The 20,955-nt window shown below is 37.8% G+C and overlaps 1 protein-coding gene across 1 annotated transcript in view; it reads right to left on the bottom strand.

Moving 5' to 3' along the window:
• Positions 1–15,382: 15,382 nt before the first annotated feature.
• The window catches only part of LOC150088806 (uncharacterized), a 102,644-nt gene continuing 97,071 nt past the window's right edge, over positions 15,383–20,955 (bottom strand). The window contains exon 13 of the mRNA XM_090370328.1: positions 15,383–15,492. Within this exon, the coding sequence (XP_090226454.1) occupies positions 15,414–15,492 (79 nt within the window). The 3' untranslated portion in view covers positions 15,383–15,413. The remainder of the gene's footprint in view (positions 15,493–20,955) is intronic.

Here is a 20,955-nt window from a genome sequence, read left to right as displayed (position 1 = left end):
ATATAACTGTTCCCTCTAAGGTGCCTGGTTGCTAAGCTCTGTAGCCCACATATTTTTAGTCTTTCTTCATAATGGCACCCTATTGCAGATCTCTCATCAAGAAAGTCACCCATCTTTGGCCCCTTTCAAGAAGCTTAATGTCTTTTTGTAACTATGGTCTCCACCACACCTTTCATGGTATTCCAAGTGCAGCATTACATTTGCCTTAATTTTTTTTTTCTTGCACTATATGAGCCACATGGTGCTTTCAAACAACCCTGTCCAGCCTAAGAAAGTTCGCTGAGCAAAAAGTGTTGGTAAACAAATGGTCGCTTGTCTCTTCAAAAACAGTGGATTTTTAGATTTTTTTTTTTAGTTAGTTGTTGGCACATCGGTGTCTGTGGCCATAATGCACCTCCAAAGGTTTTTGCAGTACTCTGATCCAAGCCCGAGGCGGGATTCGAACCCGCAACCTTTGGGTTTTGCCAGGCAGGCACTTTACCCACCCGGCTAGACTGGTCGGATTTTTTAGAATTGTAAAGCTAGAGGATCAAAATGCTGTCAACAATGAGTGGTATACTACTAAATGTCTTCCTAAAGTGTTTGAAAAAATCATTCAAAACAGACCCAAAAAAAAAAATCTTACAGGGATCTTTGCTTCACCAAGGATAATGCAAGGGCTTGCACTTCAGCTCTGACAGACTCTTTAGTCACTTCTGGTGTACAGTTAGTCATCTTTCCACCTTATTCTCCAGACTTGGTATCTTGTGATTTCTTTTTATTCCCAAAAGTCAAAATTCTCAAATGAAAAAAATTTGGGAGGGATGAAGAAGCTTGTATAGATTATTAGGGTGAATACTTTTGAGAAAGTGTAAAATTTTGAAGTATGAAACTTATTTAATAAAATTAAATGTCTAAAAACTTTGAGCCACCTTGTATACAAGGTGTCTCAAAAATATTGGTACAAACATTTAGGAGAGGTAGGTAACATCTAAAGGAATGTGAATCACATAGGAACCCATAACCGGAAATGTCACCGTAACTCGGTAGACAGTTTCACCAAGAAAGTGTTCAAGACTTGAATTTTCTAGTCTATGTTTTGTTCACAGATGAGGCTAATTTCACTTGGGAAGGCTTATTCAATCAGCACAATGCTCATGTGTGCGCCCCCATGCGGCACAACATCGCTTCGCAATAAATGTGTAGGCAGGTATAGTCCGTGACTGCTTTTTTTTTTTTTTTTTTTTTTTATGTGAACCCCAAACACGAGAAGTATTAGAACCTATAGTACTTAGTACCGTGCTTGAGTTTGAGGTTAAGAAGACGAAAGAAGATATTTGTTGACATTGGACTTGAACTTCTGTAGATTGTAATTTTCAGGAAATATGTATGAAGGAAGGTTGTTCCAGAAAACGGCAGTTGAATGAATAAATGAGGAAGATGAAAAGTTGGTTCTGTGGGTTTGAAGTTGGACAGTAAATGGATGTTGGCTAGTGGCGGCACGTGTTCGGACCGTTTTGAAAGAGAGAGCAGGAATTATAGAAGCCAATTCAGAAGAACAGTGCCCATGGAAGTATCTGTAGAAGAGGCATGCAGCAGAAACAGTGCGTCTATGAGAAAGCGAGTGGAGAGACTCTGTTAGAGATGAATCATTAATTAACCTAACTGCCCTCTTCTGAATGGAATCAAGAAGCCTGAGAGAGGTTTTGGGGGCACCACCCCAGATGTGGGAACAATATTCCATGGCAGGGCGGATTTGCGATTTATACAGAGTGAGCAGCTGTTTGGAAGAAAAGTAACGCCGAGAGCGAAAGAGAAAACCTAGTTTTTTAGATGCAGAGGAAGCTATATTTGTAATGTGCTTGTGCCAAGAGAGATTAGAAGTCAGGGTAATCCCCAAAAGAGATATATCATTTTGCCTAGAAATCGGAGTGTCACTAAAGATAAGCATAGGAGCAGAAGAATCCTTTTTGCGAGATATAAGACAAGACTGAGTTTTAGAAGGGTTGAAATCAACTAAGTTGTCTTTGCCCTACTGGAGAATTACCTGAAGATCGGCATTTAAGGAATTGGTAGCAGATTTTGGAGAAGTTGAAGCTGATTGAGCAGGACAAGGTTTCTCAAAATGGAAAGTTGAATGCAATGTGCTATCATCGGCAAAACTATGGATAGGATTTCCAGTCAATGGAAGAAGGTCATTGATATACAAGAGGAAAAGAGTGGGGGGAAAGAACTGAACCTTGGGGGACACCGGCATTAGTGGAGAAGTTAGAAGACAGAGAGCCATCTACCATCACCCTCAGTGAGCAGCGATCAGAGAGAAAACTGGATAACCAATTACTAAAAACAGTTGGCAAACCATAAGATGGAAACTTGTTTAGAAGACATTTATGCCAAACATGATCAAAAGCCTTTGAGATGTCAAGAGCAACTACTTGTGTTTCACCAAACCTTTCCATTGAATTAGTCCATAAATGGGTAACATAAGCCAGAATATCTCCAGTGGATCGACACTAATGGAATCCATACTGGTGATCGTTGATCAGACGGAAGGTTTCTAGGTAGTTTAAGAGTTGGCGGTTAATTGATTTCTTCATTACTTTAGAAAGAGTAGAAGTAATTGCAATGGGACGATAATTGGATGGGAGGGATTTGTCACCCTTTTTAGGAACTGGCTGGATATGAGCAAATTTCCAAGCAGAAGGAAAAACACCTTTGGAATAAGAAAGTGAAAAAAGGCGGCAAAGAATAGGAGTAAGTTCAGGAGCACAGGTTTTGAGAACAAGTGGAGAAATACCATCAGGACCTGGAGCTTTCTTAGCATCAAGATTCATCAAAATCCTTCTGATATCCTTTTGACGGAAGACCACAGGAGGCACTGAATGGAGCGTGTTGGGAATGGTGGGAGGTGTTTTACCAAGATCATTAATACATGAGCTGGAAGAAAAATGGGATGCTAGCAGGTCAGCTTTATCCTTGGCTGAAGTGGCAACAGAACCATCTGGTTTCGACAGAGGTGGGAGCAAAGATGGGCAAAAGTTGCGGCCAATAGCTTTGGCAAGAGACGAGAATGCTCGGCTACCATTAGGGCAAGAAGCAAGTTTTCTACTCTTAGCCTGTTCAAACTCTAGTTTGGACTGATTAATAACTGCTTTACAAATGCTGCGAGTTTTGGTGTAGGCAGAAAATGAAACTGAAGAATTAGAAACAAGCCAATTACGATATGCAACATTCTTCTCTTGGACAGCCTTAGCACATTTATTGGAAAACCAAAGTTTAGATAAAGGACGAGATTTTAAAGTGGAGTGTGGGATAAGGGATTCCATTCCTGCAAGAATAATTTCACTGACACGATCTGAGCAAACGTTGACATCAGAAGTTTTGAAACAGTAGTCCGACCAAGGAAAAGAAGAAAAGAAGTCTCGCAGGTCATCCTATTTTGCGTTCTTGTAATGCCAAACAACACGTGGTTGGGAATAGTCATGAGATAAAGGTTCCATTGGAGAAGAGACAATCACGAAGTTGTGATCTGAAGTGCCTAAAGGACCTCTCACTTCGACCGTGTACTTAGAAGGGTTGTTTGTGAGAAAAAGATCAAGCGTATTGGCTGTATGATTAGGATTGTCCGGTATTCTTGTAGGTAAATGAACAATCTGTGCTAGGTCATTAGTAATTGCAAAAGCCTCAGCATCTCGACCTGCTGGGTCGGTGTGACTAGAAAACAGAAGCCAGCTGGAGTTGTGAACATTAAAATCACCAGGGAAAATTACTTCACTGTTAGGAAAGTTGGACTGGAGAAAGTCAAGTTACAAAGAGAGGAAGTCAAAGAGCTCCAAGTGATTAGTGGAGTTGGGAGAACGGTAGAGACAACAGATGAATTTGACACAATGAGGTAGAGAGATTTTAAGTCAGAGAAGATCAAAGAGAGGAGATTCCAAATTGCCAAGTCTCTGACAGGGAATATCAGAATGGATATATGCACAAGTACCACCTTTAAGGCGAAAGGAATCATACAGAGAATAATTTGGGCATCTGAGATGAGCAGTAGATGAATCAACCGATAACTGAGATTCTGTCAGAAAAAGTACATGGGGTTTGGCAGACTGCAAGTGGAAATGGACATCGTTGAGATTAGAATTGAGACCACGTATATTTGTGAAATGAATTAGGAAGACCTTGGGAGGTTTAAATCTTTTCGCAGATAAACTTGCTCTATTAGTTTGACAATTCATGGTGTATTCAATAGTAAGAAAAAGTAGGTGGGCCATGCTGTATGAAGTAATGAAATTTTTGGATATGTCTTACATGTGGTAAGAATATACCCAGATCCTTGACATAATGTGGCCTCGACAATGCTCCCCGCATACACACTACTCGGACTCCCTCCAGTCACTATCTGGCAGAGTAGAGGTAGCAAGATTATACACTAGCTGATCTGGAAGCATTCTAGAGAGTTACCAATAGGTTCAGTCTGGTGTACTAACTAGCGGCCGGCCTGCGAACACCGTTTTAGAGCTGTACCCTCGAAATGTAAGGAATATTGGATCTCGCCACGACGTTCATCATAACCTCAAAAGTCATCAATCATACTGCATGATGGAAGAGAGAGGGAAGGGTTGACCAGAACTTAGCTCTAGAGACTAAACATGTGTTCCACCACTTCAAGCCTCCAATAAGCAAAGTGGTGGTATTTCACCGGTTGATGAGAGTCATCTACCACCTAGTACTGCCTGGTAACATAGAGGAGCGGCGTTCCTCCATGTGGTGTGGGCGCCACACCTCGACCCCTGCTTACGTTGGTTCACACCTGGGTGGTCACCCACCATGTACTTGTGCATGGAGGTTATACCCAGGATTACTAACAGTCCCACCATCGTGAAGGTGCAAGCAGAGGATTTGGCTGTCAGAGACCGTCCGGACTTCACCGAAATTGGGTCCACTTGACTTGAGTGTCACCCGAATATCAGTTCCATCAGCGTTTTAGACTCCCGGGTAGCAAGTACAGCTTGTCTGGCATGTCTGAGAGAATGTCTGTGACAACCTCAAGGACCTTAGTCGGCCCATACCTGTTACCATCCCGTATGAACTCTGCTAAATATTGGATCTTTCTTGAACAAGTTCTACCAGGGTTACTTGACAATGTTCCAGCAAATGTGAGACGTAACATTTGGTTTCCACATGACGGGGTGCCTGCCCATTACGGAAGGTGTTTGTGACCATTTGAACAGGTGTTTTGGGCATCGATGGATTGGCCGTGGTGGACCCGTTGCCTGGCCCCCATGCTCACCTGATTTATCGAGCCTTGATTTCTTTTTGTGGGTGCCCTCAAATCTATCGTGTATGAATTGCCTGTGGAGACGGAAATGGATCTCGTGGCGAGACTCGTCTGCGCTGCTGCTGTCAAAGAAACTCCAGGTGTGTTTGACCGTGTCCACCAATCCATGCTGTGGTGTCACGCATCGCATCTCATGGTGGAACCTTCGAGCATCTGTTGTAACATCATGAAATGCATCCATCTCGTACTTCATTGTTAATATGTCAAATAAATGTTTGCCACTAATTACTGTCTTGTGTCATTTCTGCTTCTTGTGCCTCTGCTACTACTTTCCCGTGACGTTTCCAGTTATGGGTTCCTATGCAATTCACATTCCTTCAGATGTTACCTAGCTCCCCTAAACGTTTGTACCAATATTTTTGAGACACCCTGTATATATGCATTTATGGCTTCCATGACTATTACTTTAAAGATATTCCCATAATTCTAATTCATCCTCCTCCTATCTACCCAGTTGTCGGAGGCGGTGTAGCATCTTAAAATGTCACCAGAGTACCCTTTTCTGAAATTAAAACCCATGCTTTTATCATTAACTGCTATTTCTTCATCTTTCATCTAAAAACTTTGTGATTACTTTCTCTTAACGGTTCCTGTATTGCAAAGCCCTATGACATCATCTGGTTTATGGGTGATGATCAAGTCTAGAATATACTTGTTCCTAGTATTTTCTCTAATGTGCTTATACATATAAATAATAATAATTTACTTTAAAATTGTCTCCCCCCCAGTTGCTCCAATCGATAAGGGACAAATTGAAATCACTCACAAGACATTCATACTTGCTTGCTCATTCATTTGCATATAGAGGCTCTTCACAATCTTATGGTCTAGGGTACTCCCACTTTACTTTTGCATCCAACAACTTCATATCACACAGATTTTATGCTGGCATGTGCAATCTAAGGAAGCTCTTGTCATGCTTAGGTTGCTTTTAAAGCTGACCCCACTAACCCTATTATCTCACTATCCTTTCTAAATATCGTACAGACCAAAGTGAAACTCACCATCCTTTATTTTTTGTAACGTTAGCCCTATTATTTCAGCATTAATTGTCCTAACCAGGAGTTTGAATTGACCCATTTTATCAATAGCATTTGTGACATTTACTGTAGACACAGTTAATATTAAGTGTTCTTGTAAGGTCACCACTCTGACAAAACCCTTCAAGTTATTTAAGCTTGTTTCCGTAGCATTAGTTTCCCATTTCATTATTCATGCATTAAGGATTTGCAGATAAAAGAACCACTGGGTTGTTGTTGTTGTTGTGTTTAACGACAGATAGGCTGCTAGGGCCATATTGTGTCTTTCTAATAGTGGATATAACTATATTTTATGATATATTCCGATACGATTTAGGAAAATAAATAGTTCTTTTTCATTAGAATCATCACCCAGAATCTGTAATAAATTTATTGATGACTGTGTATTAGCTATTGATTTAAAGGTGTTTAAGCGGATATTTTGAAAGTGGGGACAGTCCACTAATAAATGGCGAATTGTCAGTTGTACTTGACAGAATGTACATTGTGGAGCGCTGTCATTAGTTAATAGATATAGGTGAGTGAGGTGCGTATGCCCAATCCTTAGCCTTCCTAAAATTATTTCATCTCGCCTGTTTTTGCTGAAGCTGGATTGCCATAGCTTTGGTTCCGGTTTTATTTGGTAGAGTTTATTTCCTGGATAACCTTTCCAGATTAATGACCAACTGTTATAACATGCTTTACAGATAATGTGTTTGTAATCTGTATATGGAACTTGAAATTTCTGCGTAATGGTGGTTTCTGGTTGTTTGGCTGCATGATCCGCTCTTTCATTGCCAGCTATTCCAGAATGTCCTGGGATCCAGCAGAATGTCACAGTTTGTTTCAATTCCTTACAGGCAAGTAGCTTAGAACGGATCTGTTTTATTACAGGGTGAGAAGAGTTGTTACCACTTATTATAGCAGTGACAGCACTGAGTGAGTCGGTGTATATTAAAGTGGTCGTAATTAAAAATTCAGTTATCCGGTCGAGAGCTAAATTAATAGCATAAAGTTCAGCAGTAAAGATACTGCATTCTATTGGTAATGAAACAGAAATGGTGACTGAAGGGAAGACTGCTGCAGCACCTACTTGGGTCTCAGTTTTTGATCCATCTGTATATATTTTGCAGGCCTCTGAGTTAGAAGAGTGAGTTTCATGTAATTGTGCAATATTGGAGGGCGACAAGGTGTTCTTACCCCACTGTTGAAAATAATCGTCGTAATTAACAGAAATATTTGTCCAAGGCGGATCAGGAAGTGTCATGTCCTGAAATATATCGCTGATGTCTATATTCCATGCTTGAGTGAGTTCTCTAAGTCTAAGTGCAGCAGGTCGGTTTTCATTTGGCTTACTGTTGTAAAATGACTCCCATTCGGTATTATACAGATATTTCCAACTAGGGTGGGAGGGCAAACTGCGAATTTTTGCGGCAAACATCAAAAGTAATGTTTTCCTCCGAAGATGTAAAGGTGGCTCATGAGCTTCGATATAAAGGCTCTGAACAGGGGAGGTTCTGAAAGCTCCTAGAGAAACTCTCAGCGCACTGTGCTGGATCGTGTTCAATTGCTCTAAAGTAGTTCTTCTCGCAGAGTCATACACTGGAGAGCCATAGTCTAAGCGGGATCTGATGAGGGCTCGATAAAGATGGATCAAGGTATGTCGATCAGCACCCCATGACATAGATGACACACACCGGAGAATATTCAACTTTTTCAAGCAGATAGTTCTAAGATAAGCTACATGTGCTTTAAAGTTCAGTTTCTTATCCAGTACGAGACCAAGAACACGGACAGTGTCAACAAGAGGAATTGAAATGTTATTGATCTTTAGCTCAGGATCGGGATGCAGTGACCGTAATTTGCAAAAATGAGTAGTGGTGGATTTCTGCTCAGCTAGGCGGTATCCATTACGTAAGGTCCACGATTCTATTCTGGAAAGAGCAATTTGTAACTGTCTTTCAACAGTATTCATACTTTGTGACTGGCAGGATATGGTGAGGTCATCTGCATACATGTATATTTGTATGGATTTTGGAAGTTCTTCCAATATGTGGTTGACCCGAACAGCAAATAGGGTAGCACTCAGTATGGAACCCTGGGGAACACCCTCTTCTTGAATGTGAGTTGCTGATAGCATGTTTTGGTATCGGACTTGAAAGGTGCGTAATCTTAAAAAGTTCTGGATGAATTGTGGAAGGTAGCCTCTCAGCCCCAACTGATGTATATCTTTAATAATACCATGACGCCAAGTGGTATCAAATGCTTTCTGAATATCTAGGTTCACCATCACCAGATGTTGTCTCATGACAAAAGCGTTACGTATGTTAGATTCAATTTTGAGTAGTAAATCTAGGGTAGATCTGTTTTTACGGAAGCCATATTGGTGATCGGAAAGAACGTTTTGGGAGTCTAGCACCCACATGAGCCTCTTATGCACCATCCTTTCAAAGATTTTGCCCAAACAGCTTGTCAAGGATATTGGTCTGTAATTCTCAACTATGGAAGGATCTTTACTTGGTTTTAGAATAGCACAAATGTAGGAATGACGCCATGAGAGAGGATATGTATTTTCTGAGAAGATCCGGTTGTAAAAGAGTAATAGTATGTAGAGATCAGCTTCACATAAATTCTTCAGCATACTGTAGTGAATGCCGTCCGGTCCTGCTGCACTATTTGGAGATTTGCTCAAGGATTCTTTGAGTTCAGCTATAGAAAAGGGTTGATTATACGGAAGTGAGAGTCTAGTTGAAAAATTAAATTTATGACGTTCCTCAACAGATTTAATGCGTTGAAAGGAGGTGACATAAGAGGAGGAGGCGGAAATGTTATAGAAAGATTCTGCTAAAGCATTTGCAATGTCAGTAGAAGAGGATAGGTCCTGCCCATTCCATTGTATTATCGGGGACTGCTGAGGAGGAAATTTTCCATTGAGAGCTTGTATTTTTTTCCATATAATTCGAGTGTCAGTATTTTTGTTAATAGTTGATGCAAAGCTTATCCAGGAGTCACGTTTTGCTTTCTTCCTAATTTGCCTTGCTTTGGCTCTGAGTTTTTTGTATAAAATTAGGTTGGCAGTAGTTGGGCATTTGCGGAACCGGTTCCAAGCACGGTTTTTTTCTACTTTTGCTTTAGAGCAATCCGTATTCCACCACTGGTTTTTGTGTACATGTTTGCATTGGTCTGATTTTGGGATGGAAATTTCTGCTGCATATAGGATTTGGCTGGTAATGTGGTCAGTTACGTCATCAATATGTTGATGTTGAACATATTGAGTGTCGAGAAGGACACAAGCTGAGTAGTTTACCCAGTCTGCTTTATAAAAATTCCAAGAAGTACGGCCTTTTGGACATGACACAGCCTGGGTTTCAATTGAACTGATAATAGGAAAATGGTCACTATGGAATGGGTCATTCAACACTAACCATTTCATGCTTGCAAAAAGAGATGCTGAACAGATGGACAAGTCTATGGCTGAGGTAGTACCTGTAGGTAGTTGTATATAAGTCGGAGAGCCAGAATTCAGCAGAGTCAGGTTATGGTTATCCAGGAATGATTCAATTAATTGGCCTCTCCTATCCATGGTGGAAGATCCCCACAATGGATGGTGGCCATTGAAATCACCGAATAAGCAGACAGGAGGTGGCAGTTGTGCAATTAGATTGTCAAGTTCAGCCAGGGAGCAAGGATAATTGGGCGAGATATAAATGGATGCAAGCGTTAATGATATTCCCAATGCCATCCGAACTGCAACAACTTCTAAGGAAGTTTGTAGCTGGAGATGTCTTGATGGTATAGTAGATTTTACAAGAACAGCTACGCCCCCACGGGCAGGACCATCAGAATCTCTGTCTCGTCTAAACATGGTGTAATTTTTGAATCTGAGAGAGACTTTTGGTGATAGAAATGTTTCCTGTAAGCATACACCTACTGCATTTGTTTGAAAAAGTAAATCACTCAGGTCATCAAAATTACTACGTAATCCTCTACAATTCCATTGTATGAATTTATTCATTGTTTGGATTTGATTGAATAAGATTGATCTGACTGTTTTTTCTGAGAAGGTTTCAGTCTGCTTTGTTTTGATTTTTCATTCTTTGAAAAGGTTGGGCGTCCTGTTTCTATGGTATCATTAGCATATAATTCTAAAACTGACTCTTCATCCTCTGGTTGAATATCAATTTCCATTTTCCTATTGCATTGTTTCCCTTTTTCTTGGTCTTCAACATTTGCTGATTTTGCTGTTTCGGGCAATGATGAGATAGCATCAGTTGGGATACTAATTGGTGTATTGTTGGTCTCATTGACTGTAAGTTTCTTTTTGGATGTTAGCAGTGCAGTTTTGGCCCAGGTGGAAAAAGAACTGCTTGGTTCTATGGAGACATCTGTTTGTGTTGCAATTGAGCGGCTACTTCTGGTCACTGATGCGTATGATCTGCTAGGCATGGTTAATAGCACTTGCTTTCTTGCTTCAGGATATGTAACTTTATGCTCCACTTTATATTTCTGGATTTTTTTTCCTGTTTTCCAGAGGTCACATGCTTTAGAAAATGCAGGGTGGCTTCCTTTACAGTTTGGGCAAGTAGGAGTGGAAACTGTACACTCTCCTTGGGAATGCTCCTTAGAGCCACAAATAGGACACACAGCATCGCCTCTGCATGCAGTCTGTGCATGGCCGTACTTCTGGCACTTAAAACAGCGAATGGGATTCGGGATGTAAGGTCTAATCTTGCAGTTTAAATAACCTGCTTTGACAGAAGATGGAAGATTCGGAGTGCTGAACGTCAAAATAATAGACCTAGTTGGTAGTAGGTTGCCATCTTTTTTGGTCATTATTCTCCGTGCATGTGTCACCTTTTGTTCGCTAAGCTCTTGTACTATTTCTTCTTCAGAAACAGTTAATAGGTCCCATTCACTGATAACACCTTTAGACGAGTTCAGGGTGTTATGGGGCGTAACTGACACTGGAATATTGTTGAATGTTGTTAAATTTAACAATTTTTCCGAATGAGATGTTTTTGAGGTTTCAATTAAAAGGTCTCCTGATTGGAGACGCTTCACCATTTTAGGGGATCCAACAACCGATTCTAAACATTTCTGTATCAGAAAAGGCGATAGCTTGCCGACAGGTTGTGTGGACAATGAGTGCATTATAAGAAATGCTGGCATATCTGAAATCTGTTTTTCCGTCCGAAGTCTCTTCGGACGATTGGACTCGTGTTCTGAGACAGAGTTAACAACTTTGCCACCTGTGGGCTCCAGAGATGGATATTCATTACAATCCATCGTTGCTCCTTTCAGCCCTGGAAGAGGGAATTCCTTCTCCCAGGTTACCGACCCCGCCACGTGGAGGCAGGAGCAGTGCCAACCAGTGACCAAGCGATCAGCAGAAGAAGAGAACCACTGGGTGACAGTGATCACAATGTACTGATGTGGGAATTACTTAAAGATATAACTACCATCAAGGCTAAAGGGAAGGGCTTTTGTTTTCGTAAAAGTGACTACAGGTCTCAGACAGTTTTTAAATTCTGTACAGTGGGATCAACTGATAATGTTACCAATGTTGAATTCTAAATGGGAAGCCTTCAGGGACTTAATCTTGGAGGCTACTAGGCTTTTCATTCCAACTAAGAAATACTGTTCAAGGTTTAGGCCTAAATGGAAGTCAGATGAATTAATGATGCTTGTGGCAGAGAAGAAAAATGTATAGGATGCATATAAAGTATCAGGTGACACAGAAGCCTATGGCAGGTATAAACTAGTCTGTAATCAAGTCAGAGGTTAGGCAGGCAAAGGCAGATTACAAGAAATCTTTGGCAAAGGATGCAAAGAAAAACAGCAAAGAGTTCTTTACTTATGTAAACTCTAGAAGGAAAGGAATGAATCAGATGGGAACACTTAACATAGATGGGTTGACTATTGATGATCATGCTCAGGTAGCTGATAAACTGAATGAGTAATTTGCATCTACATTCACACATGAGGAGCTATTCAATGAGGGGAGTGCCAGACATTTATCAAATGCTAACAAGGAGCTAAGTGATTTTGTAATAACTGAGAGCAAAGTGAAAGTGGAGGAGAAATTGTTGAAGATAAACATAAGGCACTTGGGGTGGACAGGATCTATCCAGTTATATTAGAGGAGGCAGCAAAGGAAGTAAGCAAACCCTTTGTTGTTTTGTATATTTATCAATGATATTGATGAAGGTATATCAGGTTTAATGTCCAAGTTTGCAGATGATACAAAGGTTGGCAGGGTTATTAACAACAGTAAAGACAGTATGCTACTCCAACTGGATCTAGATAAGATGGGAAAATGGGCTGAGAAGTGGCAACTGAAGTTTATCATTGACAAATGCAAAGTACCGCATATGGGTAGCAATAACCGGAGAGAAATGTATCAACTGTGTGGCACTACACTCAGGGAAGTGGAAAAGAACTGGGGGTAATTGTGCAGTCAAATAGGAAGTCTGCTGAGCAGTGCAGACGGGCTGCCAGGGCAGGTCACGGAGTATTGTCAATGATATATAGGAATTTTGCTAGCAGGGACAGGGAGCTGATCATGCCGTTATACAAGGCAATAGTCAGGCCACACGTAGAGTACTGTGTACAGGTCTGGAGGCCTCATTTTAGGAAGGATGTAGAGTTGCTAGAACGAGTACAAAGAAGAGTAACAAGATTGGTGAGGGGAACAAAGGAGTGCTCTTACCAAGACAGTCTTAAGTTCTGCAAATTGTAGCACCTGGAGAGTAGACGCCTGCGAGGTGATCTGATTGAGGTGTATAAGGCCTTGAATGGGTTGAGCAAGCTGAATGCTGATGGGATTCTTTCTCTTGCTCAGACTGAAAACCTGAGGGGGCACAGTTTCAAACTGAGGAAAGATAATTGTAGAATAGATGTGCAGAAATTTGCCTGTAGCTAGCAATTAGTTGATTGGTGGAACAAGTTTCCATCTTTTGTTGTGGAAACTAATAGCCTAAATAAATTTAAGGCTGAGCTGGACAGGCATTTGGAACAAATGGAGTTTTTTTTTTTGGCTGATTCTGCATAATCTTGCATTGTATGCCTCTACTAATGCTAATTTTTTGAAACATAGCTACCCTAGGTAGATCTTGCCAATATCAGTTGTTGTAGCAACAACTCTTAAGATATATGCAAGTGTTACTTTGACCCATATCATCAAATAAACATGCATCTATATTACTACTGGCCTCCCTAATTAGCCATTTCCATGAACCTTTATTAAGCCCTCCTCAATAATATTGGCAAAGACCCATACATCACCTTTGTTCATATGTATTCCACCTTGACCAAACATTGATTTTACCTAAAAGAGTAGACTAAGATGATAAAAATTTCACCACCCATGTCTTTCATGCATATAATCTCTCCTGTCATGCTTGGGAATACTTGCAGACACCCACATTCTGACCAAACTTGGTGCAATTTTTCAGCATGGTCCTGTATTTATTCAACAAATTGAGTTCATTTAATTTCATTAGTCCCCACATGAATAGTAATGCTCTTTTTAACCCCCCCCACACAAAATCTGACAATCTTGTATTGTAATCTTACGATAATCAATTGTAAAACCAATTGTTGATCTTGGCAGATACATCCTGATCCTAGTCCACCTATCCTCATTAAAAAAAATTACCCATTTCCCCTGACATGCTTGAGTTCCCAATGAGTCTCCAGTTTTGTCTCAAATGATCGCCCACTTCTTCAGTGACTCAAATTCATCTAGTAATGCACCAAGTTTTAATTTGAGATCAGTACACAACTCCTTACATTGGGAACAAAGATAAGACTTGCCAGTTGAGCTAGTTTTATCTATTAGACCAGTGGTTTTCAACCGGGGTGCTGCGGCACCCTAAGGTGCCGCAACAGCATTCCAGGGATGCCACATAATTTGGGTTTAAGTTACATAAACGTATTATTTTTTAAAATTTATATGTTTATTTCATTATAAAAAGGTGTACAGTATCTTTTTAATTTTGTGGTGATCTATAATTGATGTTTACTTCATACCTCTATTTTATTAAAGAATAAAATTATTATATACTGTATATATATATATATATATATATATATATAAATATATATATAATTTGTATTATGAAATTTAATTTATTATATTATTGTAATAACTATCATATAACATATATATTTTTTAATATTAGATATAGGTGCGCGCGCGCGCGCACACGCACACACACACACACACACACACCTAACAAGCAGAAAATTGAGTAGGGTTGGCGCAAAATAAAATAAATTACTTAGGGGTGCCATTTTTAAAAAAAAGGTTGAAAACCACTGTATTAGACCAACCTTTGAAGATATGCCACAGGCTATACAAGTGAAGAACTCATGCCTCACATGGGAATCACCCTACAGCCACTTCAGTCTGAGTCATGATGTCTGTGGACAAAGTATTGGAAGTGGATCTTGTAGCAATCGGTATTAAGGTAAGAATTATACTAACACAATATTATCTCCCCGGCTGCTAATTAATAAGCGGAGAAGCCAGAGACTGAGTCTTTGGCTTCTCCAGTTTTATTCTCCAGATGAAAAGACTCCAATAAGTTTATTGCATTATCACCAGCAAAATTTTAGCTTTTTCCAAATGGGTGTAAAATAAAGTCATATAATTCTTAATAGAGGTTTAATGATGCTTAACACTAATTTCATAATTATTTAAAAATTTTATATATTTTATTTTGCCACTTTTCTCTCTGTATACCACGTGAAAAATGAAATACAAAGAAATACATAAATTAAGAATTTATAATCTTCACTTCTCAAAAGTATACAAAAATGTTTCGGAAGATAATTTTCCCCAATCAAATCTGAATTCTACATAGAACACTATCTTGCAACATGCATTCATGTGCACTCACACCTCAATGTGAGAGTTTAACATTAGTGATAATAACTCCTTACACAAACACACTAGCAAGCAAAATGTTTTTAAAACTTTATTACAAAAGCACAAATATTATGTTAAACATAAAATTCATGTCACATAAATTTTATAAAAGGGCAATGTTTACAATAAAATTAATAAGAAATGACATTTAATTCACAGCTTTTAATTCCACTTCAAAATGTAGTGTACTATTAGGTGGAATCGCAGTGTTCTGTTTGTTACCGTATCTGTCAAAAAAAATAATAGAAAAAATAAAAGAAATTTATTTAATACCATGAATAACAAGGTAAAACTCAAATTATATATGCAAGTAGGAAATAAGAATAAATAAAATATCACATATTCTGGCATATAAGCCAATTTCTATTTTTTTTCCCATGAAAATTTGTGCTCAATCATATTTGAAATGTTACAGTAAAATGTTTTAAGAACTACAGGAATTTTAATTAAATTATTTTTATTCCTTTTAAAGGTTTATATTGTAACATTTTATTACAGCTCATAGAAAACTAAGTGTATACAGCATCTATATATATAAAAGGTCATGAACTAAATCCTACAGGCATAGGTGATGCAATATCATTTATTGATTATGGTGTGTGTGTGTGTGCGCGCGCGCGCACGTGCTTGTACAGTGGACCCCCACTTTACGATATTAATTCGTTCCAGAGACACCATCGTATCGTAAAAATATCACGTGAACCCAATAACACATTGTGTTTTGGTAATTTGTTCCAAGACCTCGGAAGTTGAAATTTTCATTATATAACTATGCTATTTATTATATATAACTTTCATTATATAACTAAAAGGTGATTTTTATAATGGAAAGTGTACATATTGATTAAAAAAATTGATAAAAACTAATATATTGATTAAAGCACAACACAAAAACTAAAGAATGCAAACTTCAACTAAATGATACAAAAACAAAACACGTGGCCAACTTGTTTCCAAAGGCTGCTGCTAATGGCTGAAGGGAAGGACCACGTGGTCTGGTCGGAGACAATCTTAAGTCCATCCCATTGTAAAGTGAAATAAGTAGGTTAATAAGTGAAATAAGCCGGTTAACGTGATCACTGGCTAGTGGAATCAGTCACTTTAATTTCAAAAAACCAATTCAAATCATTAAAATGCACTACACTTTCATCGTTATCACATGTTTGGTTATAAGAATCAATTTGGTTATTTGAATTGCATTTGCAATAATACTGATAGTTGGAATCCTATGGGTTTTTACATTATTATGGTGAAACATGTTTTCCCTTTCCATGAAATCTTCAATCATATAAAAAACAAATTTTCAGAATCTTCTCTTCATTCCTATTTTTTAAGCTTTGTAAACTTGTTACTCTACTCTGAATCTCACTTGATTTATCGTGTTAGTTGTTGCAATTTGTGTGTGCTGTGTTCTTTGTTATTGATTGTAAAATTTAAAACAGTAAAAAAGATAAGCAATCTCCTTTCCCCACAAAATGTCAGTGAACAAAAATAAACTATGTATATATATTTGTTAGTATGTATATATATATATATATATATATATATATTTGTATATTTGATATTACTGTACATATTACTTAAGCTATGTACGTAAGCGTAAATTTATTATTTTTTCCTTAACCTGTGGAAAATATTCTTCCGATTTTCACATATTTAATTTTGTTAATTGGTAATGTAATAAAGTGTAAATTTATGATCTTTACTTTTATAGCCTGTGGATAATATTCCTCCTATTTTTGTTTATTAGAATTGCCATTTAATAGAATTAAAATTCAATTTGCAAACGTGATCACAATGACCGGCACTTATCATATATCCTATAGTGAACGGTATTTTATTATAGCAAATCCATCGTACAGTGAACCAATCGTAAAGCAAGTTTGTTTGTTTCAGGATCTATTAGGCACATCCGCAACTATGGCAATAGTATGCCACCATAAAGCAGGGGTCCACTGCATGTGTGTGTGGGGGGGGGGGACCGAGGCTTATATAACTGAGCAATTCCTTGTTGCCTATTTAGTCTCCTGAAAAATAACTCCCAATGAATTTATCTGGCGAACAAATTCTTGGGTTTTAAAAGGTTGACTTTTATACCACCACAGTATGTGGCATTTTTCATAAAATAAAGTTATGATAAAAATATCAAATAGCGAAAGGCCTAATTACAGAGAAAATATTCCTATAAAATACACCACTCTGCATTTTAAATAAAATTCATTGATGTTTTCTCAGAAAAGGGCATTTCTGAATCATTTTCTAATGTTGATTTCAAAAATGACTTGTTTAAGTCAAATTTCTTTCAAAATTGCAAAAGAAAATTTGATTTTTTTGCAAATTTTATGTGCAAAAAAATTATAACAAAATGCTACTTTTAACAGACTTTTATATTTAAATACATGTGGAAAAGGGCAGTGTGGTAAAAAGTCTACTAAATACTCACCTCTCATTATAACCGATCTATGATGTGTCAAATTTTTGTTTCATTGATTTTCCTGCAGATCTATTTTACAGTCCCTCTTCACCATCCAGTAATGGTCAGCCATTATGATAACATTCCACCGACCCAATACCCGTGTCTTTAATGTTCTGGTGAAACCTCTCATGCTGTACTTCACTAACACTTCCTAGATTTTCTGGAGGAAGTCAATATGGGAATTGAAAAAAAAAAAAAAAAAAAAAAATGTATCTTGACACATGTTGCAGCCCAGCTTCTTGAAGTTTGTCAAAATATTTTCAACAATATATTCTTGTAGCCAGGATCCTTGTTGTTTAAGTTCTCAATAACAGACCAAGCTAATCTATGCCTGTTCTCTTTATTCATAGTTTCCTCAAAATCTCGGTCCTGCATTAGTTTGCAAATTTGAGGTCCAACGAAATTACCATGTTTTAGTTTCTATTGGGTGATCGATGGGAATTAAGTACAGGTAGTTGAAGCAAGGCCCTTCCTGAGGTAAAGCTGTCAAACTATTTCTCAAAACCAGTTTGATGTGCAAGGGTGGAAGGAAGAAAAGGGTTTTATGGTCTATCAGTGGTTTATGAACTATGTTCTTTGATCCAGGCAACAAACTACCCCTCTTTGGCCAAACATTGACATTCCAGTGCTTACTCTTTGGCCAACTTTTTCACTCACACAAAAAGCAAGACATTTTTGTGTAGCCAGATTGCTGTCCAAGGAACATGCCTATCACTTTAAAGCCAGCACAGACCAACCAACCATGTTCTTCATACTTAATATTTGGCAACAACTTCAAGTTCTCATACATTCCTTTCAATTCACAGAGTGAGCTACTGGAATCGACGCATATTTATTTTCATTGTGGAGGAACACCCCTTTGAATTAATAAAAAAATCTACAGTGTATAGGGTTGTAACTAATTCTTAAGTAGTTACTTAAGTCATTTATATTACTGCAAAAAACCACGAATCGTTCTCAGAAAAGTAGAGGACTAGTTCTATTTCTTTGAATCTGTATCATGAGAAAAATGCCCCATGTGCTTGAAAGTTTTTTGACTCAAGTCTAGAACCAAGGAGTTCTGCAGATTCCTTTGGTAAATTTAAATCTCTTACCAGATCATTTGAGTTCATGCTGTGAAAACAGTTGAGGACTGGACTCAATGTCTTCAGGTGTGTAGACTTCAGTTTTATCTTCAGAAGTTTCACTTTCAGCACTTTCTTCTGCTATATTCTCCAATATAAGTGGAGAGCATGGAATTGGCAGTTTATCTCCACGTGGGACTGGTCTAATGGCAGATGAAATATTAGGATACACAATGCTCTTCTTACTCTTTACATTGAATCCTTCTATATTAACTAAGCAAAAGTAACAGTCATTACAGTGGTTTTAGGCTCCCACTAAATCACGGGAACTGCAAATGGCATAGCCTTCTCTTTTTCCATAATCTCAATGCTTCAATACAGGTTCAGCATACTTTATTTGGAGCAAATTATTTATCTTGGTCACTGAGTTTCATTCCAAAATAAGCACAATTGCACAGTTCTTTAAACAAATTCTGTAATATCTTGTGTTTCCTGAGGACTACATAACTTCCACAAATGTAACAAAATAAGTTCAGATTGTTCAAACACTTGCGTGAAGACATTTTATTAACTGTTCAGCACATGTTGAACATAACCTCAGAAAGAAATTTAACTCACACTGTTAAACACTGCTGCACGGAGCTCTCTAGGTCAAGAAACAAATGACTGAAGGCAGTGTTGCCAACAGTTACTCTAACTTAATACATTCAATAATAATAATAATTCAATTATAACGCGGTTCGCTTTATGCTGATTCGCTACAACGCTGTTCTTATATTATAACCCGTATCTGACTATAACACTGTCATAGGTCACTATAATGCTCTTTTACAGATTGCATTTTTGGCATATTTAATGAAATCGTTTCATTTGATGGAGTCGATAGCTTGAAAATGAATAGCAAAACAGCATTAAAACCTTTCACACGCCGACTTGAGAAATTCCCATGCTCAGTGAAATTTTCTCGCACGCTAATTTAATTGCAGTACAGTGACTTGTTACATAGTTCCAAGATCAACATTTTAAAAAAATGATCAAGTATATTGCTTGTAATATTTGCGTTATATGCATTTATCCGAAGTCTAGTCATCACTCAGTACCGTATTAGACATCGTGCGAAACGGACAGTTTACTTGAACATTGTATCATAATTAATGCAACCAACGCAATTACATTTTCGAAGAGTTAATAATGGCTGATAAGAATGAAAAAGCAACAATGTCTGAGCACAGTACGAAGACTATAAATGTAAGAAAAAGACTGAATTTGAAAATTAAATTAGACGTTTTGAAGCGAATTGATTCCGATCAAAGACAAGCGGATGTGTGCCATAATTTAGGACTTGCAAGTTTAACTGTAAGAACAATTATAAAAAAAAATAAAGAATTAATTTTAGCAGTGGGAAAGATAGCTGTTTCACTGCAAGAAACTAGGGCTAGGCCGGCTATTAGGATTGAAATGGAAAGACTAACTAATTTTTATTGAAGATAATATCCAATGCAGAATTCAGTTAAGTTAAATATTATTAAAAAAAAAGGAGAGAGAGATTAGCCAATATGATGATCTGAAGAAAACTCACCTAAAAAAAATAATGTGGAACCATTTAAAACTAGTAAGGGCTGGTTGAATAGATTTAAAATCCAGGGAGAAACCGCAAGTGCAGAAGCAGCCGAAATTTTTCAAAAAAGAACTTGTTAAAATTATTGAAGAGGGATATTACGTGTTATACTTCAAGTTTTTAACATAGATGAAGGGACTTTTGTAGAAATGAATGCCTAAAAAAAGTTTCATATTGAAATAAGAAAAAAGCATGCCAGGTTTCAAAGCAGTAAAGGATTGGTTAACTTTATTGTTGGGTGGTAATGCTGCGGGGGATTTAAAATTTATAGCCCTTTTAGTTTATTTGGAAGAGGGCCAAACTTCAACCCAAAATCGACACATTTTTCATGATTAAATTCATCAATTAAATTCATGATTAAAATTGGAACTGTAAGTTTAATTTTGATATGTAAGTAGTTAGCACATAATTATATACGTATGTAATGCAGAATATTTTATATGTACAAATATTTGAATATTAAATATTTTGACCGACATTTGTGTATCTTTTCACTACCGTTTATTATTGATTAGGAAATATCCTATGGCAC

Source organism: Mastigoproctus giganteus, chromosome 3 (assembly GCF_048544385.1).
Source record: "Mastigoproctus giganteus isolate SK-2022 chromosome 3, ASM4854438v1, whole genome shotgun sequence".
Lineage (NCBI taxonomy): Eukaryota > Metazoa > Arthropoda > Arachnida > Uropygi > Thelyphonidae > Mastigoproctus > Mastigoproctus giganteus.
Note: the sequence above shows the minus strand (reverse complement) of the source record. Positions and strands in the feature narration are given on the sequence as shown.